At 37.3% G+C, this 21,454-nt stretch overlaps 3 protein-coding genes and 1 long non-coding RNA gene across 4 annotated transcripts; 3 read left to right on the top strand and 1 right to left on the bottom strand.

Annotated features, from left to right (window-relative positions):
• The first annotated feature begins 248 nt into the window (after positions 1–248).
• Positions 249–2,723, top strand: LOC137708465 (transcription factor MYB16-like). The gene is made up of 3 exons (XM_068447547.1): positions 249–504; positions 630–759; positions 1,510–2,723. The coding sequence occupies exons 1-3, from the start codon at positions 372–374 to the stop codon at positions 2,414–2,416; spliced, it is 1,170 nt and encodes a 389-aa protein (XP_068303648.1). The 5' UTR covers positions 249–371; the 3' UTR covers positions 2,417–2,723.
• Positions 2,724–7,703: 4,980 nt separating this feature from the next.
• On the bottom strand, positions 7,704–9,361 carry LOC137709420 (uncharacterized). The gene is made up of 2 exons (XR_011064858.1): positions 9,268–9,361; positions 7,704–7,929 (listed from the first exon to the last, which is right to left on the bottom strand). It is a non-coding gene; the product is annotated as an uncharacterized lncRNA (long non-coding RNA).
• Positions 9,362–13,153: 3,792 nt separating this feature from the next.
• On the top strand, positions 13,154–16,994 carry LOC137749550 (cystathionine gamma-synthase 1, chloroplastic-like). Its single transcript, XM_068489659.1, has 11 exons — positions 13,154–13,694; positions 13,848–13,951; positions 14,198–14,271; positions 14,378–14,546; positions 14,682–14,741; positions 14,839–15,042; positions 15,142–15,228; positions 15,436–15,543; positions 15,704–15,799; positions 15,879–15,997; positions 16,550–16,994. Exons 1-11 carry the CDS (start codon positions 13,268–13,270, stop codon positions 16,671–16,673), a joined length of 1,572 nt encoding a protein of 523 aa, XP_068345760.1. The 5' UTR covers positions 13,154–13,267; the 3' UTR covers positions 16,674–16,994.
• Positions 16,995–17,556: 562 nt separating this feature from the next.
• LOC137709339 (SPX domain-containing protein 4-like) lies at positions 17,557–20,349 on the top strand. The gene is made up of 3 exons (XM_068448427.1): positions 17,557–18,340; positions 19,345–19,510; positions 19,637–20,349. The coding sequence occupies exons 1-3, from the start codon at positions 18,020–18,022 to the stop codon at positions 20,113–20,115; spliced, it is 966 nt and encodes a 321-aa protein (XP_068304528.1). The 5' UTR covers positions 17,557–18,019; the 3' UTR covers positions 20,116–20,349.
• Positions 20,350–21,454: the final 1,105 nt, after the last annotated feature.

Below are 21,454 nucleotides of genomic sequence, written 5' to 3'. Positions count from 1 at the left end.
CTCATATTTAGTTAACATGATTTGAATTTATATTTCTTGTACTAAATAAACATGTCCAACTCGAATATACTGTAGGAGCACATCCGCTCTAATCAATATTTATGTGAATATTTACAAAGTGATGGAAGGTTAAGAGGGTAGTTTTGTCATGAGAAATGTACCACGCTATTACTCTCTGATAAAAAAATTATTTCTTTATCCCATTTATGTCGCTGACCTTTCTCATCCTCAATGCATATGCCCATTTCTTCCCTTTCTCTATTTAATTTCCTCCATCCATATCATCTTCTTTTTCTCTTGCAGAAGGTAAGTCTAGCCGTATAAACAAGAGCAGAACCTACTACTTTGCTTTGCGGGTTCAGAATATTCTGATGGGTCGATCACCGTGCTGTGACAAGGTGGGTTTGAAGAAAGGACCTTGGACTCCAGAAGAAGACCAGAAGCTCTTGGCTTACATTGAAGAACACGGCCATGGAAGTTGGCGTGCCCTCCCAACAAAAGCTGGTGAGACTTCCACTTGCATTTCCCCACATATTATACTATAAGACTGTACGTAATTACATAACATGTGTAATTTAAGTACTTAATTATTTGCTAATTTCACGGTTTAATTAACTAAATGTGTGTAGGTCTTCAGAGATGTGGAAAAAGCTGTAGGCTTAGATGGACTAACTATCTTCGACCTGATATTAAGAGGGGAAAGTTCAGTTTGCAAGAAGAACAAACCATAATTCAACTTCATGCCCTATTAGGGAACAGGTACAATTGTTTATATTGTCGCTCAATTTGTTGTCCCTGCAATTTGAACACTGTAACTCCCCTATCAGTGTAGCTAGACCAAATGGTCATAAGCAATTTTGTTGTTATCAACTGTCTTAGTCTGATTAGTTCTGGACCTCTGGTAGACATTGTTTCCAAATGTTAATTAGTGGTCTTATTTTTCATGGCTGTTAATCCTTTCTCTCAAATATGTTCTTATTTTTCTTTACCTTGACAATGTAGAAGCTAGAATTTGTTAAGAAGTCGACATTCTTTGTAATCAAGTTCCATCACTGTTCTACATTTGTTTAAATTTTTCGACGTTTTGAATGTGAAAGCCTTGATCTCGCAATTACTTTCAACCACTCAACTCCGACCTGTCACTTATTCACAATTTTGACTTGTGCAACCATTTTCCATAACATGATAATTCACTGTTGTTCTAAATTCTAAGTCATGAATCTCCTGACTGCGAGTTAATTATTTATGGGTCACAGTCTTTAAATGAAAATGGTCCTCTTCAAATTTTCTTATCATGCAAACTCCTAATCATTTCTGATTTTTTAAAATTCAACTGATCAAAGAAGAATCAACGAATAAAGTAAATAGAATGTTAAATTGCCCATTAAATCAATTTTTTATATTATATTGCTTACAACAGATAAATGAAATAAAAATACTTATAAGATCAATGTAGTTTATGTTGTTTTTTATAGTATTTTGGTGCTAATATTTGTCTTTGATGATCAGGTGGTCGGCCATAGCAACTCACTTGCCAAAGAGAACAGACAATGAGATAAAAAACTACTGGAATACGCATCTTAAGAAGAGGCTAGCCAAAATGGGCATCGACCCCGTCACGCACAAGCCAAAGAACGACGCCCTACTCTCTAGCGCCTACGGTCACTCCAAGAACGTCTCCAACCTCAGCCACATGGCTCAGTGGGAAAGCGCCCGGCTCGAAGCCGAGGCTCGCCTCGTCAGAGAATCAAAGCTCCGCTCCCACAACTCCTCATTACTCCATCAGCTCACCACCACAAACCCCAATACCTATGTTCTGGTGAATTCTTCGTCTTCGTGTTCGACTTCAGCTCAACTTCAGATTAAGTGGCCGTCATCAAACCCTTCTAATAATAATATTGATCTCGAGTCTTCGACATCTACGCTCAATTACAATTCCGATCAGACTAACGTTAATAACGCATCGTCCTCCACAGTAGGGTCCGCGATTATGCAGCCGGCGATGATCGAATTTGTTGGGTGTTCAGGTTCTTCTGAGACCAAGGAAGAATGTGGGGATAAAGAAGAAGATTGGAAGTCCCATTTGTCTTTCACTTCATTAGGGTTAGTTCATGATCATCAGACCATCACAATGTCCATGGACGCTGGAGGGGCATGGACTACTGCTACTGATCATCAAGTTGGCAATGTGGTTGCTGACATGGCAGCTGCTGATCAAGAAGGGTTCACTAATCTCTTGCTTAACAACTCTGATGAGGTGCACAGTTTGCCAGACGGGGATCACGGCGGGGATTCTGATAACGGTGGTGGAAGCGGCAGCGGTAGCGGTACTGACTACAACGAAGATCATAAGCATTACTGGAATAGTATTCTCAATTTGGTGAACTCTTCTCCCTCAGAATCTCCACTGTTTTGATGATGAACTCTGTAGCCACTGCCATGTCCTCTATGTGATCATTTCGGATTAATTGGTGTTCTGATTGGGAATTAAATCAAAGTGTGCAACAAATTTAGCTCCTCTCATGATCAAATTACCAAAAGCAAATAATTTGCTTAATTTCTGTTCATGAATTCATGCTATTGCCGAAGCAGTTTTTGGTTGCTTATGCAATTTTCATAGGATCGGTACCAGAAAAATGTAATAAAATATGCAATTTTCAACTTGTTAGAGAGTCGTTCATCTAGGTGCAAACTATGTATTAGTCTCGTATAGTTTTCTTCAATATATTCACCATTCTTCATCTGTACTTTGATTTTTTTATGGTTATGAGTGAATGTATCCGTTAACCCAGAATTTCTTTGGATTTTTTCCCTTTATATTATTGTCTATTATAAACTAGAAAATAGAAGATTCATTCGGACGTGAATGCAAATAGCCAAAGAAATTATTGTCTAATATAAACTAGAAAATACAAGATTCATTCGGACATGAATGCAAATAGCCGAAGAAATTACACTCTGCTCTAGTAAACTTGATTATGCCAAGGTCTTGTTTATTTGAAATTGGATTTTCTGTTTGGTTAGTTTTATGCTATTTAAAACTACACAGGACATTTATATGGACATGTCCAATACAAGATATTTTTATGACCGACTTTACTGATGGTTGGTGCTATGTCAATTTGTTCTTTTGAGGTAGAATTAAAAGAGGTTTTAATTTCTGAGTCCTTTTTTTCCACTTTCCTGTCTCTCTATGCTTTAGTTGTATTGCAAATAGCAGGAAACACAAATCATAAACGAAATGAAGGCTAATGCCAAGTGGGGTAAATTATAGAGATAAAAGAAGTTGACCAAGAAGAAAAAATCCTACATTCTTGTCAATTTCCCAAGTCTAGTACTCTTCCTCTTCCCATCTAACATGGCGGTGGCATTAAAAACTTAATGCTTTTGTGACGGCCACTATACATTAATATTGTTCTACGTGAAAAAGTTTGGAAGTATTTTTAACATAAACGAAAGCGTTTTTAATGAAAGTGTTTTTAGAACCAATCCTTAGTAAATGTAAATAAATCTTGAAAAAACACTTGAAGTGCTTCCTATAAGAATCATATCCAATTAAATTTCACCAAATACATACGCATTCAGACATTTTAAAAACACTTCCAAATAAGCCCTATTATGCATGCATATGGCTGTTTAATTAATTTACTAGTAGTCCCTCACGTTCATGTTTTGTGTAACTTGTTTAAGGTCTACATAACTTCTGTTTGCAGTTGCTTATTCTCGTAACCTTTTTCGGCTTCTTAGTTTAGGTTTTCATAAACGTAATTTTGGTTTTTTAAGTTGTATATTGTTTTGTTTGTTAAAAGGGTATTGGTTTTATGTTACGCATGACTAGTTGTAAGGGTTTTTTTTTTTTGTTTTTTTATTCTAATCAGGGACGGTGGCCCTCAATGCCTTCGGGACACTGCATCTCGCATCATTTCACTCAGAAGAACTAATATTGCATAATTCTCTATTTTATTTGAAAGAAAGATTCTACTCATTTTCATTTTAATTACTTTCTTTTTCTATTCTCTGTTTTTTCTGGTCGACCCTTTTTCTATTTTCTATATATGAAACCATTTGGTGTGTTCAACTTGGTAGCTTTCTTAATGTCTATAGTGATAATTTCCTTTTCAGTAGTACTAGTACAGTACTTTGCTGAAGGCTATATCGAAAAATAGTCTGGTGTAGTATGGTAATTAAGCTGTAGATATGATATTATTGTCAACTATGACCCAGATCAATTGATGTAGAATGTGATGTAAGTTGGTGGTATTTGATTTTGTTGTTCTTATGTACGCTTAAATGAAAAATAACTTCCATTAATTTTCATGCATAATTATATAATTACAATATTTAGGCATTGTTGTAAGTATCTTTTCAAGGGCTAATTTATCTTCCACTTTAACATAAACCTCTATATTACTCATCAAATGATAGCATTTGACGTTAAACAAAATATGAAATTCGTTGGCACTTCGAAAAGTCATTTTATTCAACTAACTTAATGATCAAAGCTGTGTAATATATATATATATATATATATATATATATATATATATAGCTATATATATTATGAACTTAAAATGAACAATGTAGGACTAGACTAACTAGTGTTTGTCACTTTAATAAGTATTGAGAAATTGGTTAAAATAATAATGTAATCTCAATTGTAGAGTTGATCAAAATCAAATATATATCAAAAAATATTGAAGACATAAAGATTAATAGATCGAAATATGGTCCATATTTTGGGTTGGGTTTAATATTTGGTCTGCAAGCTAAAAAATCTGAGAAAATAAACTGGACATATTGGCTAATCAAATGGATGATTGATTGATACAACTTCAACGTGTCCAGTTCTGAACACAGAAATTTTATGCTATAGTTGGTCACACAAATACTCATTGCTAGCAATAACAATGCATATTGCTAATTGCGTTCAAAGTGACCCAGTGAATAAAGACCAGAACCAGAATGTATATGGAGAAAAAGCTAGGATTTACTTCATTTAACAGCCAATTTATCTTTCAAGTGCATTTTCACCAACATAGGAGAGAACTCAGACCATGCATTTAACATTGGACATGACAGACAATATATGCAAAATCCTTTTCCTTTACACCCCATAATTTAACCCCCCCTAAATAGTTCTCTTTTCTCTGTGTTGTCGGTCCCCCCACCCAGTTGTGCCGACGACCTCTCTAAAGTTGTGGAATACATGCTAACAGTCTTGGTGGTGTGAGAAAACTAATCCAATTGCCAATTATACCACCTTCAAACCTCCACCACCCAGTCGTGCCAACGACCTCTCTAAACTTGTGGAATTCATTCCAACAGTCTTGGTTTTGTGAGAAAATTAAGAAAAAGAAGAAATGGGTACGTATATATGTTGTATTTATTGATAACATTATAAATGACCAGAACGAGTTCGGTTATATGTCAGAGACGACGTATGGAGGGTGGAGCAACGGTGATTTTTAGCCACATATGTCAGAGACGACGTATCCTCCAACGTTCAATATATATATATATATATATCAGCATCCTTCTTCTCTCTTTTTTTTCAGATTTTTTGGACATGAACATTTATTTCAGTGTATAATAATAATAATAATAATAATAATAATAATAATAATAATGCAACTTCATCCTCCCAATTTAATCGCCTCGACTGCGACCAACCTTGCGTATTCAATGAGCTCCTGTCGCATTTTTTCAGCGTGTGGTTTGCATCAACTCGTATAAACTGGAAAATGAATTATTTAGTTTCACTCAGTTATGCAACACTTCACCACTGCAGCTCTATCACTTTGTACTGCTCTTTCTGCTTCCAAACTCCACACCAGTGCAATGTAATAAATGAAATGAATAAGGATCTTTACGATGAATGCCTTACTTCATCTGTTTAAGTTCAAATTCGAGTTAAATGAAATCGACTTCTATTTTCGACCGGTGCTAGCATCACTCGTTAAGACTCCCGTCTTTGAGGTATGTGGATATCATAATGCATCAACAGCTACACACGAGTATTTATAATTCTCTTTGAAACCTAGCTCTACACTAAAATGTGTGTCGCAATGCTCTCTAGCATACCTATAGGGTTTCTTTTGGGGTCTAGTATTGAACTGAATTGCATAATTCACTAGATTTATTATATGTTAATTTTTAAATTTTGTCCAAATTGAAATTGATATCTGATTTTGAGCGGAGGCTAGTTGTGAACACATTTTAGATCGTTGAGGCATGTGTGTATTAGATTGCATTAATGGTGCACAATTAGTTTAGCGTGTTTACGAACGATATTATAAGCTTTTGTACTATTGATGTATGTGAGATTCTAACAGTCCACTGTTACACACTCATATATAGATGACTGATGCTAGCATATACAATTATGTGTGAGCTGAGACTTATCTTTGCACTAAAATGTGTGTCATAATGCCCTAAACCCTACACGTAGTGTGAATTTGAAATATCATCCTCCCTTGCATCAAATTTGAGTGGGAACTTTGATAAATGATGAAGGGTCCACAGTGTAAGGTACTGAAAAGTCACTGCACTTGAATATAAAGTGGGTTGCAGATAAAAATAAATATGTTACAAGAATGGAGTGGCACCAATTATTATTCTACTCATCAAAAGCATTGAGATCATCATCATACATACATACTATAGAATACATCTTGCAAATCATTTCTCAAGCATATTTGGTGTCTCACAAGGAAAAGTCATAGATTTCTGTGGCCATGATCGAATTTGCGGTTTTGAAGTTTGGTAAAATGATAAGAGGGTCCATATCTTTAAATGAGTTCCCCAATCAAGAAGGATGCAATGACCTTACATATGTCTAAACTTCAAAGACTTACTCAACCATCTATTCAACTTTGCAGCCAGACTTTCTCGGCTCTTTTTCTCATCTTGTAATGCTTTACGAGCTACTGCTTTGATTGATGCAAATGATACTTTGGATGTTTAGGATAATGTTTTTTATTAGGTCAATTATGTTAAAAATAAATCAGATTAGAAATCATTTAAATGTTTAATTAATGTGTAAAAATTTCATAACTAAAGAACATGGTTGGTCTATTTATTTGATTCCTTTTAAATGACTAAAAAAATTCATATTTGATTTAGGGCATGGCCAATCTTTACGGGGGTGACCTAGAAAATTGATTGTTGTGATCATTGTACAACAGTGCAGGATATGAGAATGAGAGCCTAGGAGGTAGAATGAGAATGCATAAGTACTATGAATACTAGTCCCAGGGGTACATATCATTTTCGGGGTGTGATATCGGCACACCCATTTTTACTTCTCATACACTCTTCTAATTTTCGACTGTCAAATCGAATAAATTGAAAAAGATTAAAGAACAAAATTTAACAAAAGGTGTGTGAAAAGTAAAAATGAGTATGTGGATAGCACACCCCATCATTTTCTAAGTACTCTTCTTCTGTCAAGGCTCATCTCAGTTTTCTAAATACTCTTCTTCTGTCAATACCCATCGGTAAGATGGGAGACAAAAGTTGCAGGAATGCAGCGATGAAGTAGTGAAGTGATGAAGCAATACAGGGGTTTAGGGTAATGCCGCAAAGGGTTGCCCAACAGCCCAAACTTTCCAGCCAGTGCCAGTATTGCATTCCTTGCAAAATTAAAACTACCAAAGAAGAGAAAGAAAATACAAAGCTAGAGAGGGAGAGACGATATTGACAAGTTTAAGATAAAACAATTCCGTTTCTTATTCATCACAAACAATCGAGTCCAACAACGTAGCTGCAAGTAATAGCTTAATTCTAAATACACAGGGTAAGAACTGTAATAAGTGACACTGCAGCTATCCACATCTCAAGCACACTTCCTGTCAACGATTTGGTTTCTTCACAATGAGAATGAGGTGATCAGATTCCCGAATTCAGCGCCCTACAGTCTTCGTAAGAAACCTGCGTAGACAAACTGATATTAATAACAAGAAACAAGATCAGATGCATGCACTGCAGAAACCTTATAAACAAAAGCTTCTTGGGAACAAAATCTGGGTCAGAGTTGAAAACTCAGTTTTGTAGATTAACTTATTTAACTTTCGGGGAGGATTCATTGTTTTCATTCCAAACTATAAGTTCCACATTCAAACAACAAAATGGGACTATGATCGTCTCTTTTCCTTCATCTTAACCTATTCTCAACGTGATTGCAGAGCCTAACTAAGCACAAATATTACTTAAGCATGTGAAGGCATTACTGGCAACAGAAACATTAAAAGTTTAAGCAGCAAAGCGGATCCCAAAAGTCTATCTTTGCTCATTCAAATTAGGCAACCAAAAATTCTGATAGTCATGGTGCCTAGGTAATAGAGCAACAATCAAACATAACGCAAGTTGGCACCATTGAGAAACTACTACAAAATACCAGCTACTGAGTACTAACTTAGATTGCGAGTGGCAACTAAATCGAAACATGAACATTTCTAGTGTTCTAGTGAGCTTAACGGATTTCATAACTCAGAATTATCAATGTGTGGGCATTTATGGCAGCAGAAACATTACACGCTTAAGCTGCAAAGTGAATCCCAAAGTCTATTTTTGCACCTGAGACTAGGCAACCAATAATTTGATGGTCATGGAGCCTTGCTCTAGTGCAATATCAAAACTAATGCTAGTTCACAAGACTGACACGACGAACTACAAACCGCTGACTTAGATTGCTAGTGGCAACTACATCTAGGCCATTGCTCTATGACCGAGCTCCGAGCGTGCGATCTTCTTCTCTAGTAAAGGGATTGAATATTCATTCATAAACAAGATTTATTGAACAATGTATGGGTTTTTACTGGCAGCAGAACACTCGAAATTTAAGCTGCAAAGCGGCTCCCAACGTCGATTTTTGCACATTGAAATTAGGCACCCAATAATTCCATATGGTAATGGAGCCTAGGTAATAGTGCAGCAATCAAACCTAATAACAATTTACAATTGAGTTAAACTGGATTGGGGAACCAACAGAAACAACAGTCCAGTAGCAATTCCCCAAAAACCAACCAAATCAACTTTCAATTTTCTGATCCATAAATTGAAAATCTTCTTTAAAAGTTAAAACTACAGCAGCATTCATTCATTTGATTGACATTTGAACCACAAATTAGGGCTAGACATGCAATATGATTAAGAATTTTGGAATTTTTGCTTCAAATTAAAATTTTGGGGCCACAAACAAATTCAAACCAAACAATAATTCTGTAAATTCAACAAAGATTGAAACTTTATAGATTGATAATACGATACCTTTGCAATCTGAATTTGGGAAGTAGTCCCAAACCCTAATTTGAGCCGCCAACAGAGCAGAGGACTGAGAGGGGAGAGGACCGTTGGGTTATTTATACAGGTTTCTGAAATTAGGGCGTTGGCTGGAAAAGCCGCTTTATCCAACGGCTGGAGGTAGAAGCCGCGTAATCGTACGGTTAGTATTGAATTTCGTCGAGGGCCAACAGTTAATGGTGGGCTCTCTTATGTTATTGGATTTCTTGCTCATGCTAATTCAGTAGAGAATTGGGCCTTTTGCTAAGTGGGTAACTCATGGTTTTGGGCTAAGAAATGGGCTTTAATTTGAATCGGTAATGTAGCCCATTTTGACTTGAGGAGATAAGTTTCTGTCATGAACTCACGGTTGTGCCTCTCTCGACTTTTCTCTATCTCTTCACGTAATTTTACATTTCTTTGTTCATGTCAGGAAATAACTTCTATGTTGCGAGTGCAATGCACTCTCTTGAGTTTTCTCGGTCTTTATCTTCATTCTCCAAAAATATTTTTCTTCTCACCTGACCGATTATTCGAGGGCTTCATCAATCTTAACAGTCTTAGCTCAAGCAGCATGATATTTGAGGGTTAAGGAGGGCGATTTTCTTTGTTGCCTACAAGCCCTGAGTGTCGTTGCACAATGATCTTTGTATTCGATCGATTCAACGCATCAAAACTGGTGAGCGATAGCCATTAGGTTTGATCCAACAACTTAGAAAATGTTGACACTCAATGCTTGTAGATACCAGAGAAAAATTGTAAGAACAGTAGAGATTTTAATCTACGAAAATAAAAATTCAAACTTAAGTACAAAAGAGTAAGTACACTCTTAAATGACTAATCTTGTCTGCATCTGCTCCACCATTATAATAATTGATTTGCTTAATTAATTATATATATATTAAATGAGCATGTAGACGATAATGCATGCATGCAGCATGCAGACATATATTATTGTGAATTTTAAGGCATCATTTTGGTCATATTTTCATTTTTTTTAATATTCATATCTAATAATTGCTCTCTTCTACTAATTTAGTACGTGGAAACTGTGAGACCTTCCAACAAAAATAATAAGCTCTATATGGTCTATCTATGTAAGAGACAAACCGAACCACGAATGAGGATTCTCTCTTGATCCTCTTTGTGAGGATCTCGAACATCTTTAAATCGTGTCCGTTTATCGTATATCGTGCAATTAGTTTTTATCAGATACTATTCATATTTAATTTTAAACAAAAGTATTTAAAATAATTTATAACACATGATGTACGATGAACAGACACGATTTGAGAATCCACATGATCCTTACAAAGAGGATCCGGAGAAGATCATCATTCCCGAACCACCATGGGGTGATATGGTAGTTAGAGATGAATTTCAAACTCGTATTTCACACGGTATGTTCTGGGTTAGATTTCTAGCATTGTGTGAATTGCTCAATGATAGTTATGAAATGCCGAAATGCCTCTATGAGTCTTCACAACTCTCCAAAAAGGCAGATTGTCATGAAAACAACCACGAGTTGATCCCTTTTTAGAAAGAAAAAAAATAAGAGACAAACCGACCATCCAAAGTTGGCTACAAGATAAGATTCCTTTGTCTACCCATATGAGTGTACTTCAGTTGCAAAAATGGTTTAAGCAAGGTTTTAGGCTCGTAGCTTCAAAGATCAAGAACGTTTATCTTTGCACTCGAGTTTCATGTTGAACCTTCTTTTCTTTTTATTAAGTGTTGGTGTAAAAATAGAAAAAGTAAAAAGATAAACTATGTACGGTTCTATTTCTCTAACGATCAGATATATTCTTTACAAAAATACAACATAGTAGATGCAAATATATTTTGACAATAATTTGTTGTCACAACCGTACCTTATTGATTTCATTTTCTTTAGGAGTAAGTTTAAATTAGGTCCCAAGTTCTTCTTGTCAATAGCACAAACAATAGAAGGGATAATATAGAATACAATAACAACAAAGTCTTATTCTATTAATTAAGGTCAGCTATATAAATCTTAGAACGCTGTTGCGCTCGGTTTTGCGTTAAGTCTTCCGTTAGCTTCAAATACACTATATTTTTTCTTAAAGTCTCTTTACAAGTATTTGGTATGGTTTGGGGTTGAGGTGATTTTAAAAAAAGCTGGGGGCATTTTTGTGTTTGGCAAACTTCCAATTTCAACTTTTTTCACAGTTTTGAGTGAAAAAAAAGCTAAAAAACAAAAGTAGCAAAAGGCAGCTTTGAAAAACTATCTTTTCAGCTTCTGCGCAAACCTCTAAAACACAGGTGAACAGTAACCCTTTAATGAAAGTTTCTGGCAATCCTACCCTCCTTCATCTCTATCACCCCCTTTTTACTCCTCCTAGCTTCATCCCTACCAAAGATCTTTGAAGATTTGTGTCGTCCCCACTGTGAATCTACCTCGTCCCTCCTCGTGAAAATCTGAATCGTCACCACCAGAGACACACAAGGGTCGCCAAGAGGAGAGCCTTAGACTGCTACCATCACAAATTAACCAAAGTTGTTATACTCAAATGTGCTTGAAACTAAATCAGAATTAGCAGAGGAAGATTGCGTGTTATGAGAAACCACGAATTCGCAGAGGAAGATTGTGGTGGGGAGGTCTTTCCTACAACCTTGCGGCGAGTGAAAGAGGAGTGGAATCCGGTTTCTGGGTTGCAGGGAGCAGAGTGAGGGAGGACTGGAATCGAGTTTTTGGGTTTTCTTCTTCTTGATCTTCCTTGGGGTCCCATGGATAAGCTTGGTTTTGGGGAACGAAGAAAAGAATATGATAGAGAAGCAGCAGAGGAAACGAAGAGGGAAAGGAAGACACGGGGATAAGGGAAAGTGCAGAGAGAAAGAGCTGAGACTTTTCAAGATAGTTCTGCAATGTAGAGGGAAAGAAAGACACGGAGATAAGGGAAATGGGGTGTAGGCCCCACGACCACACAAAATCCTCACATAAAAATAGTAATATTAAATAAAATATCATAATAATAATAATATAGTATTATACTCTTTTTTGTCATTTCATATAGTCAGAGTTATTTTACATAAAAGTTTACCAAACATTATCATACTACTTTTTTTTTTTCTTTTCCAAAAGCACTTTTACAAAAAAGTTTACCAAACACTCTACTGCTTTATTTCACAGCTGCTTATTCTCACAGCACAGCAGAAGTAATTTTTTTTCAAAGCACAACAATACCAAACCAAGCCTTCCTCTACCTCTTTTGCAGTGAATCTCTGTCTCATAATTGTATTTTCTAACCAAAACATGTATAGAATATATGTGACCAAAAAAACTAGTCACACACAGAATACGTGTTTGTGTGGCTCTTACTGTTGCTCTCCACTACCTTTTGTGTGGTTTTTTCTTGTTTGGATTGTTTCTAGCCCCATTTGCTACCCAGCATGTTTAGGGTGTAAAGTGTTAAAGTTGAACGAACACCAGGTAGGATTTGATAACATCTTTCTATTAGGATCGATAGACACCCATGTGACCAGGCGGCTCTCAAGTTTCACCATTGATATAGAAGAGTTCGTATGTACATGAACGATTGAGAGTTGCACACAAGTATATGAATGATTGCGCTGCTGATAAAATTAATTATATACAAAAGTAAATACTCTTAATAACTTCAACTATAATGTAAAAATATCACAAATTTTCTTTCATAAAATGAAATAATGTAGCACATCGAACAATGTAAAATATATCTTTAAAAAAAAAAAAAGTAGATTCGAACTCAGTGATTAAAAAGTTTTATTTATACATGGATGGTTGGTAGAGATACGTGTTGCTAGTCGGATTCCACGTCGGCATCAACCCAACTGGACCAAGTCGGTAAATAAAACCAAAAAATTCTCCCAGAAAAGAAAAGGCGCGTATTAAAGCGGTCAACACATTACTCACTCTCCTCCATTTCTTCGCAACCTCGTTTCCTGGCAAATCCCAAATCCTCCCAGAAGCTCGATCCATCACTCACTCATGGCCGTCTGCACGTATCCTCCTAGGGTTTTCGCTTCCTCCCAACCCGGCGCCCGCCCCAGGCTTTCGGGTCGGGTCGACCCCACAGCGCCGGTTTACCGCCTCTCCTCTCCCATCCTCAGATTTCCCCCCAACTTCGTCCGCCAGCTCAGCACCAAGGCCCGGAGGAACTGCAGCAACATCGGCGTCGCGCAGATCGTCGCCGCCTCTTGGTCGAACAACACCCCCAACTCTGGCGTGCCGGCGGCGCCGTCGGCTACTGCCGTCGATGCCGCCGCCACTTCCGCCATTCCCGTCGATCCGGCCCAGATTTCGGGCGGTGACGAGGTGGCGGTGTTTGGAAATGGTGTACAGTTAGGGGAGGCCTTGCCTGATTTGAAGGAGGCCTCGTTCTTGAGCTCCGATGGGAGCCTCGCGATTCATGCTGGTAACTTAATTACAATTTGTGGGTTTTTTTTTAATTATAATTTGCTTGGACTATTGGCTTATTGTTCCAATTAAGAAGCTCATATCTTGATAATTATGTGGTGATTAGCGTGTGAGTAAAAATTGGGGTTTTTTATGTTTTGGTTTTGTGAAGGTGAAAGATTGGGACGCGGCATAGTAACTGATGCAATTACAACCCCAGTGGTTAATACTTCTGCCTACTTCTTTAAGAAAACGGCTGACCTCATTGATTTCAAGGTATGCAATCATGCATTTCATATATATACGCATATATACATATACACACACATATATTATATCTAAGTTTTAACTTTTTTACGATTTTGTGCATATTTTGGGTGTAACCTTTTTTGTAATAGCTGCAAAAGTTTGAAACTTTAAGAGATAAGACCAAAAAGAATTTTGTTTTATGTATTGGGTTGCTGGTGTGGTGATTGATGTTCTGTGATGGTTTTGACTTATTGTCCTTTTACCATGTTGCAGGAGAAACGCGCAACAAGCTTTGAATACGGGCGGTATGGAAATCCAACGACAGTGGTTGTCGAGGAGAAGATCAGGTTTGCATTTTCTTTCATTCTCTTTTGTATTTAAAGCCTGCCCTTTTGTGTTGGAATCTATACGTTGAATGCTTATTGAGGCCATGTTGTTGTGGTGATGATACAGTGCACTTGAGGGAGCGGAATCGACAATGATATTGGCATCTGGAATGTGTGCTAGCACTGTCATGTTGATGGCATTGGTTCCAGCTGGTGGGCATATTGTGACCACCACGGACTGCTATAGGAAGACTAGAATTTTCATTGAGACCATTCTTCCAAAAATGGGGATCACGGTAAATTATCCTGTTCTCATTTTTTTGGAATGATTTGTTATTCGAAATCTATAGTAACAGGATATAGGTGTTACTTTTCAAATTTCAGGTGAGGCTTTGATAGTGTTATACTTATATTTATCACTCTCTATGCAGGCCACAATCATTGATCCTGCTGACGTGGGAGCCCTGGAAACTGCATTGGAAGAGCACAAAGTCAGTAAGAAAAAAGTCTTTAGCTTGCTTTTTTTAAGTTCACTATAACTCAACAAATAACTGACCCTGATTGTTTGTGGAATTTACTTTGGTGCAGGTGTCTCTTTTCTTCACAGAGTCTCCTACTAATCCATTCCTCAGATGTGTTGACATTAAGCTGGTTTCAGAGCTTTGCCACAAAAAAGGGACGTTGGTCTGTATAGATGGCACTTTTGCCACACCACTCAACCAGAAAGCCCTTGCCCTTGGGGCAGATCTTGTTGTGCATTCTGCAACGAAATATATCGGTGGCCACAATGATGTAAGTCAGCACATGTTGAACCTAATCATATGAAGGAGTGTGAATACTCAGGTTGTCAATTATTGTAAATACTAAGCAAGTATCAATATCTTATTTCAGGTCCTTGCTGGTTGCATTAGTGGTTCTATGAAATTGGTTTCAGAAATTCGTATTTTGCATCACATTTTGGGTGGTGCTCTCAACCCGGTGAGTCATGTTTGTGGGTTATATATGTTTCTTGTCTCTTATTATTGTTGACTGTCATTTTGAGTAGATTGGTGATGTTAATTTGTAAACCCATGAAGAATGTAGAACAAATGATTCCAAGCCCACTTATTACTTCTAATGATTTAAGTCTGACATGAATTTTAAGCTTACATGATAATAATATTTGTTTTTTTTCTTAATCAATAGAATGCTGCATACCTGATCATTCGAGGCATGAAGACCTTGCATCTTCGTGTACAGCAACAGAATTCAACAGCATTGAGGATGGCCAAAATTTTAGAGGCGCATCCTAAGGTATGCGTTTTGTAAGCTTAAGTAGCATTAAATAATGGGAGGCTAACTAATTAGGCCACTGGTGTGTGATTATTGTTGGAAAGATTATAGTACAAAATTTTATGTTGGCATTCACCACTTTCTATTTGAAAACTGATGTTATTGAAAATGTTATTGGCAGGTGGCGCATGTCTATTATCCTGGCTTGCCTAGTCATCCTGAACATCAGCTTGCCAAGAGGCAGATGACTGGTTTCGGTGGTGTTGTCAGTTTTGAGGTGACCATTCTCGGCGCTGTCCCTTGTTGGTTTGCTGTTATTATGTACATTTGGTTACTAATATTCCTTGATTATGCAGATTGATGGAGACTTGACGAGAACCATTAATTTCGTGGATGCACTGAAAATCCCATATATTGCCCCATCCTTTGGTGGCTGTGAGAGCATTGTGGATCAGCCAGCCATAATGTCTTACTGGTATTCCCTCTAATCCTTTATCTTCTAATTCCTTATCTTATGGTGGCTGAATAAATTTGACGTTGTTATGCTATGTGGTTGAGTCTGATAAATTGGTTAGATCTGTGATCTTGACATATCACCATATCGAGTCAATCCAGGTAATGTGTGTAGATCCCTAGTTTCGGGGTTTTAGTCGGAAAGTCAATTTCGTAACCAAATATCAGGTGCTGCATGGAAGTGCATTAATTGGTTAAAAATATGTTTCTGGTAAAAGAAAAATTGTTATTACCAAAAAAAAATTGTTACTATGGAAACATGATGTAGCCTGGATAGATGTCTACATGTTGTATTCGTGTAGCAACATTTAAAGCATGTTATGCGAAGCTTAACCAACTAACGTAGCCGAAATTATTTAAGTTGAACTGTTGAAGTTTACGGTAATGGATGTTTAGTTGAGCACTGTTTGGTCCTTTATGCATCGATATTGCTTGATTAATGTAGGCGGGCTGTAGCCACGGCTAAAAGCCAATGATTTCTTCTGATTGCGGTGTTTTGATGCTCTTGAAACAGGGATCTCAGCCAGTCAGATAGGATCAAGTACGGGATCAAGGATAACTTGGTCCGTTTCAGCTTCGGAGTCGAAGACTTTGAAGATCTCAAGGCTGACATACTGCAGGCCCTGGAGACCATATAGAGCGTGGCCCGCCTAATAGTAATATGCGGTTTTCTGTTTTATTTCTCTTTTCCATTGTCGTTGGTGCTTGAATTGATTTTGATCACCAAATGCTCTGTTCGGATCCAGTCGTTGGGTCGTTGTCGACTCCATCCGGACCCTAAGCTTTGTCTGGTTTTCTTTTGCAACTATCTTTTCCCAATACCTTATCATTCCAATATGACTGCTAGCTTTGTTTTTTCGTGTTTGGATGATTTGAAGTTGAATGACAATTTTAGAATTGTTCGAAATGTTTTTCGACGATTGTGAAGTTATAAACCATGGTTGATTTTGTATTGTGACCCTAGCGACACGAGTAAACAAGATATACGCAAGAGTCAAGGATGGCACTTATTTTAGGGCGCATAATGTTGGGCGGTCACACCACGTGTAAAAATTGAGTGTAGCGAAGATAAGAATGTTTCGTTGGATGTGTGGGCACATGTTAAGAGGGAGGATATCTAAGGGAAAGTAAAAGTGTCAGCAATTGAAGATAAGATGAGAGAAAAACGATTAAGATGGTTGGGAGATGGAGAATTGTGGCAAATGAGGTAGAAAAAGACCTAGGAAGACTTGTAAAGAGACTTGAAGAGAAGATATAAAGTACTTGAAGCTAATAGAAGACACGACATAACATTTAACGGCTGCAAATTTCGATACCCAAGGTGCATCGAAGCATGCTAGAATTTTTGAGATACGATTTGGAAAATCCCAAAGTTGTCATAAGTTAGAGAATTGTGTTAAATTATCAGAGAAACGGGCCAAATGCACATTTTTATAAACATCGATATTGTCTTGTAAATTACCACTGCATAGTACGACGTGTGTGTAATTTTATAACAAAAGACCTCGTGTTGGTTGGAGCCTTCATTCAAAGTTGTCATGGTGACGGATTTATCAAATTGAATGTTGAAACATTCTTTGCAGACTCTGGAGGATAAGAATATGCGGCAGAGGAGTATCCAAAATTCAGTGCAAACAAATAGTTTGATTGGATTTTCCAAACAAAATCTAACATAAAAAACAATCAGATTAAAACACATGGAGAATATTCTGATACGAAGAAAATGCGAACCCAAATACTAGGAAAAGAAAGAACAATCCAAATCCATATCAACAAGAAATGCACTTAGAAAACTTCCCACCACCTTTCCTTCTCACTTTCCAAATATTCCTAAAATATTCCTACCACTTGGAGAAATATTCTCGGATTATCTAAATTAAAAATTGCTCTCTCTTAATATAAATTAAGTCAAATTATGAATCATTTGATTCAGAAACAGCAAAATCCTGTGAGAATTTAATCCACCAGTGTTTGTTGAAAAGCGATGAAATTCGGGAAGGAGTTCAGGACCCACCTGGAAGAGACACTCCCGGAGTGGAGGGACAAGTTCCTTTGCTACAAGCTCTTGAAGAAGCTCCTCAAGGGCTTCCTCACCACCACGGCCGTTATTGCCGCGGTGGATTCCCTCCATCGCCACCTCGAGTTTCAGCCGGCATATGCGCATCCGGCCGCTGCTGATGAAGGTGGCGGGTTCCATCCTTTAGCGGGACTCCAATATTGGTTCGTTGCGATTTTGAATAAGGAGCTGTATAAGTTAAACGATTTCTATATGGATAAGGAGGAGGATTTCGTTATACGATTCCAGGTTCTTATGGTTGACCTTTTTCTTCTTATTTTCTTGAATTTGCATGTGTATATACATATATATGCGCTTTAATTTTGTTGGGTAGTCCATAGATTTGGCCTTCATGTTATGGATGCTACAAAAATTCAATCTTTCGCTTTTTGTTAACGGATTGGATTGGATAACTCACTATATTTATGTATTTAGTATGTCAAATAAAGAAATGGAAATTTTGTCCGAGTTGAAGGTAGGATTCGGAGGGAGAAGTTTCACTTATGACGGGAATTCGAAATATGCATCCATTTAGTGAGTTATCCAATTTAATGTTAGACACCAAATGAGAGCTTAGGATCTTAAGATGACTGATAGGTACAAGTAGGAGGAGAAGGATGGCATCTGCAAACAAGTGCATTTTAGCTAAAACAAAAATGAGACATTCATGTCCGAGGGACACCGGAAAGTGAAACTATTGAAGTTAGGAGGTGAACTGTTAGTTAATTCGGGCGGTCTTGTGAATGTGAAGATGGTTATGAGTGAAATTACAGCGATACGAGACATGCCATTGTTATCTGTATTCGTTTTTAGGCTAAGGATTTTTGAATATTTTGTGAAAAGATATAGATAATGCAGGAAAACAAAGGAAGTTTTAACTATTTTGTCATGACCAGGTCAAGTTTCGAGTCTCAACTAGTTGAATTTTTCTTTTGATCATTAAAGTCGAGTACTAAGATATCTATCATGGATCAACGAACAATGTGTAAATCGAAGTCTGTATTTTGTGGTGCTTGTTTCACTTCTTTTTTCTTTCCTGGTTCGCTGCTTATGTTGGTTGAAAATTGTAGAGTTTTTTGGTGTACTGGTTAAGTGTCTGGTAGGAAAATCATTATGATGGGAGCAATGTTCTGGTCGGTGCAGAGTCATCTGCACAGCACGAATGTTGCAATGTGATATTTTGAATGAGTAGGCTACAAGTACCAACTATCGTTTCTCTTTTCTCATCTGCAAACGGCAATATATAATGACAGGAGCTGAAAGGAAGAATCGAGATCGTCAGGGAAAGGAGCAGCAGGGGTGGAGGTTTTACATCAGAGACCGAGTTCAGCAAAGAAGTGATGGACATCCGTAAGGACTTTGTCACCATTCACGGGGAGATGGTGCTTCTCAAAAATTATAGCTCGTTGAATTTTGCGGGTACAGCAGCTACTTTTCACCTTCAATATTTAACCTGTATTGTACAACTGTTACCATCAGTGAATTTCTTCATTCTATATCTGCGTTATCTATTGCTAAAATCAGCTGTGTCTTCTGTCTCAACAGGGGTTGTCAAAATTCTAAAGAAGTACGATAAACGAACTGGAGGAGTATTGCGTTTACGTTTCACGCAAACGCAACTAGCTCACCAGCCTTTCTTTACAACAGAACTTCTGACGGGGCTAGTCCGTGAATGCGAGGCAAATCTCGAGCTTCTCTTCCCACTGGAAGCAGAAGTCATTCAAGGTACACCAACCACAGAAGATGAAACCACCCCAGACACAAGTCATCCAAACCCACAATCGAATCATTCGGCAAATATTGCATGTGAGACACCTTCAAACATGGAGGCAAACATGGATATATATCGTGGAACCGTTGCTGCAATGAAGGCCATTCAAGGCCTTCAAAAACCAAGCTCCACTTCCGGTCCATGCTTGCTTTCAAATCACTTTAGAAGCCAGGATGAGGAGAGCACTGGTGCTGTCACTGAAAACTCTACTTCAAACTCTGTAGCGAGCTGGCAAAGCGAAGAGGAGGGATGACCAGTTATAGCAGCGCTTATCCTGTCGATTTCTGCAGTACGTCCTCCGTGCGTAGTTTTCTAAATAGCATTTGCTTGAAATTTGTAATGTTGTACTAAATTCTGCTCTTCTTTGTTATCTTCCTTTTTGGTGTATGCGTAGCAGGTTTTTTTTTTTTTTTTTGAAAACTATGCGTAGCGACTTTGGCACACCTTATTATACATAAAAAGAAAAGAAGTGCGTAGATTATTTTTATTTATTATTGCCGTTTTGTAGCATAGCACAGTAAAAATGACAACTTTTTTTAATACCCTATAACTCCAACCACAATCCGAGAAATTTTTCAGTGTCACACGATCCGTATACCAAGTGTTATAATACTAGTTAAATTTTTTTTTTCAAGTATCCAAACACTTATATTATAGAAAGTTTTAACGAAACATTCCCGATACTGTTTACTTTTAACAAAAAACCACATTTTTACCTTTCATTGATACTATTCACTACACCTTCGTTTGTCATTTTTCATTAAAACAAATTTTTTTTTTTTTTTTTACTTTTTGTTAGTTTTCTTTATATTATAATATTTGACGTAACCAGGCCGTGTTTCTGAGATATTAAAAAATCTCTCCTATTAAAGAAGTCTCGTCCCTCATAGTTATCAATTGACTAAAGAATGTCTTCATAGTTATCAGGTGACTAAAGGATGCCTTATCACCTAGCATTAAGTTTGATCAAAATTTGCGACGCATCCCCTAATATCAATTCAACTGTTTGATTAAAATTTGGTTATCTGGTGACCAAGAAAATATTTATGCCACTGGAACCCAACTACCAAGGAGACAAATTTGAAAAGATAATCAAAGTCCCTAGCCATTCAAAATTTGCACTTCTTTGTTGGGTCCTGTCCAAATTTATTGATGTTCTTTTTTGGAAGACAAATTAAAGGCTTCGGACCACTTGGTGGCCTCCTCCATTCTTATATATTTTTGGATACCAGTCCACAGGTTTTTTGGCCCCCAAATTAACTGCAGCGATTGAATGGGGGTTCAAGTTGGGTGCTGAGCTTTCAAAAACTCTGCTTCAAGACATGGACATAGTCGCGTTAGTTAGAGCGGGATGTGTTATCGTTATGCACCTGAATCCTTTTTTGCAGTTTAGATTAGTGTAAAATAGAATATCGCTGGTATGAGAAAAAAGTTGGAAACAAAAACGAAGCAAGATAAGGTATGTTCACTTTCCTTTTTGTTCACTCTTCTAAACAAAAATGAAGAGAACAATCACAACTTTGAAGCTAATATGTGATGAGACATGTTCAGCTGCTCCTGGTGTAATCACGGTCACAGTTGAAGGGTAGGGG

The sequence above is a fragment of the Pyrus communis genome, chromosome 11 (assembly GCF_963583255.1).
Source record: "Pyrus communis chromosome 11, drPyrComm1.1, whole genome shotgun sequence".
In the NCBI taxonomy this organism is placed as follows: Eukaryota; Viridiplantae; Streptophyta; class Magnoliopsida; order Rosales; family Rosaceae; genus Pyrus; species Pyrus communis.
This window is presented reverse-complemented; position numbering and strand designations above follow the sequence as displayed.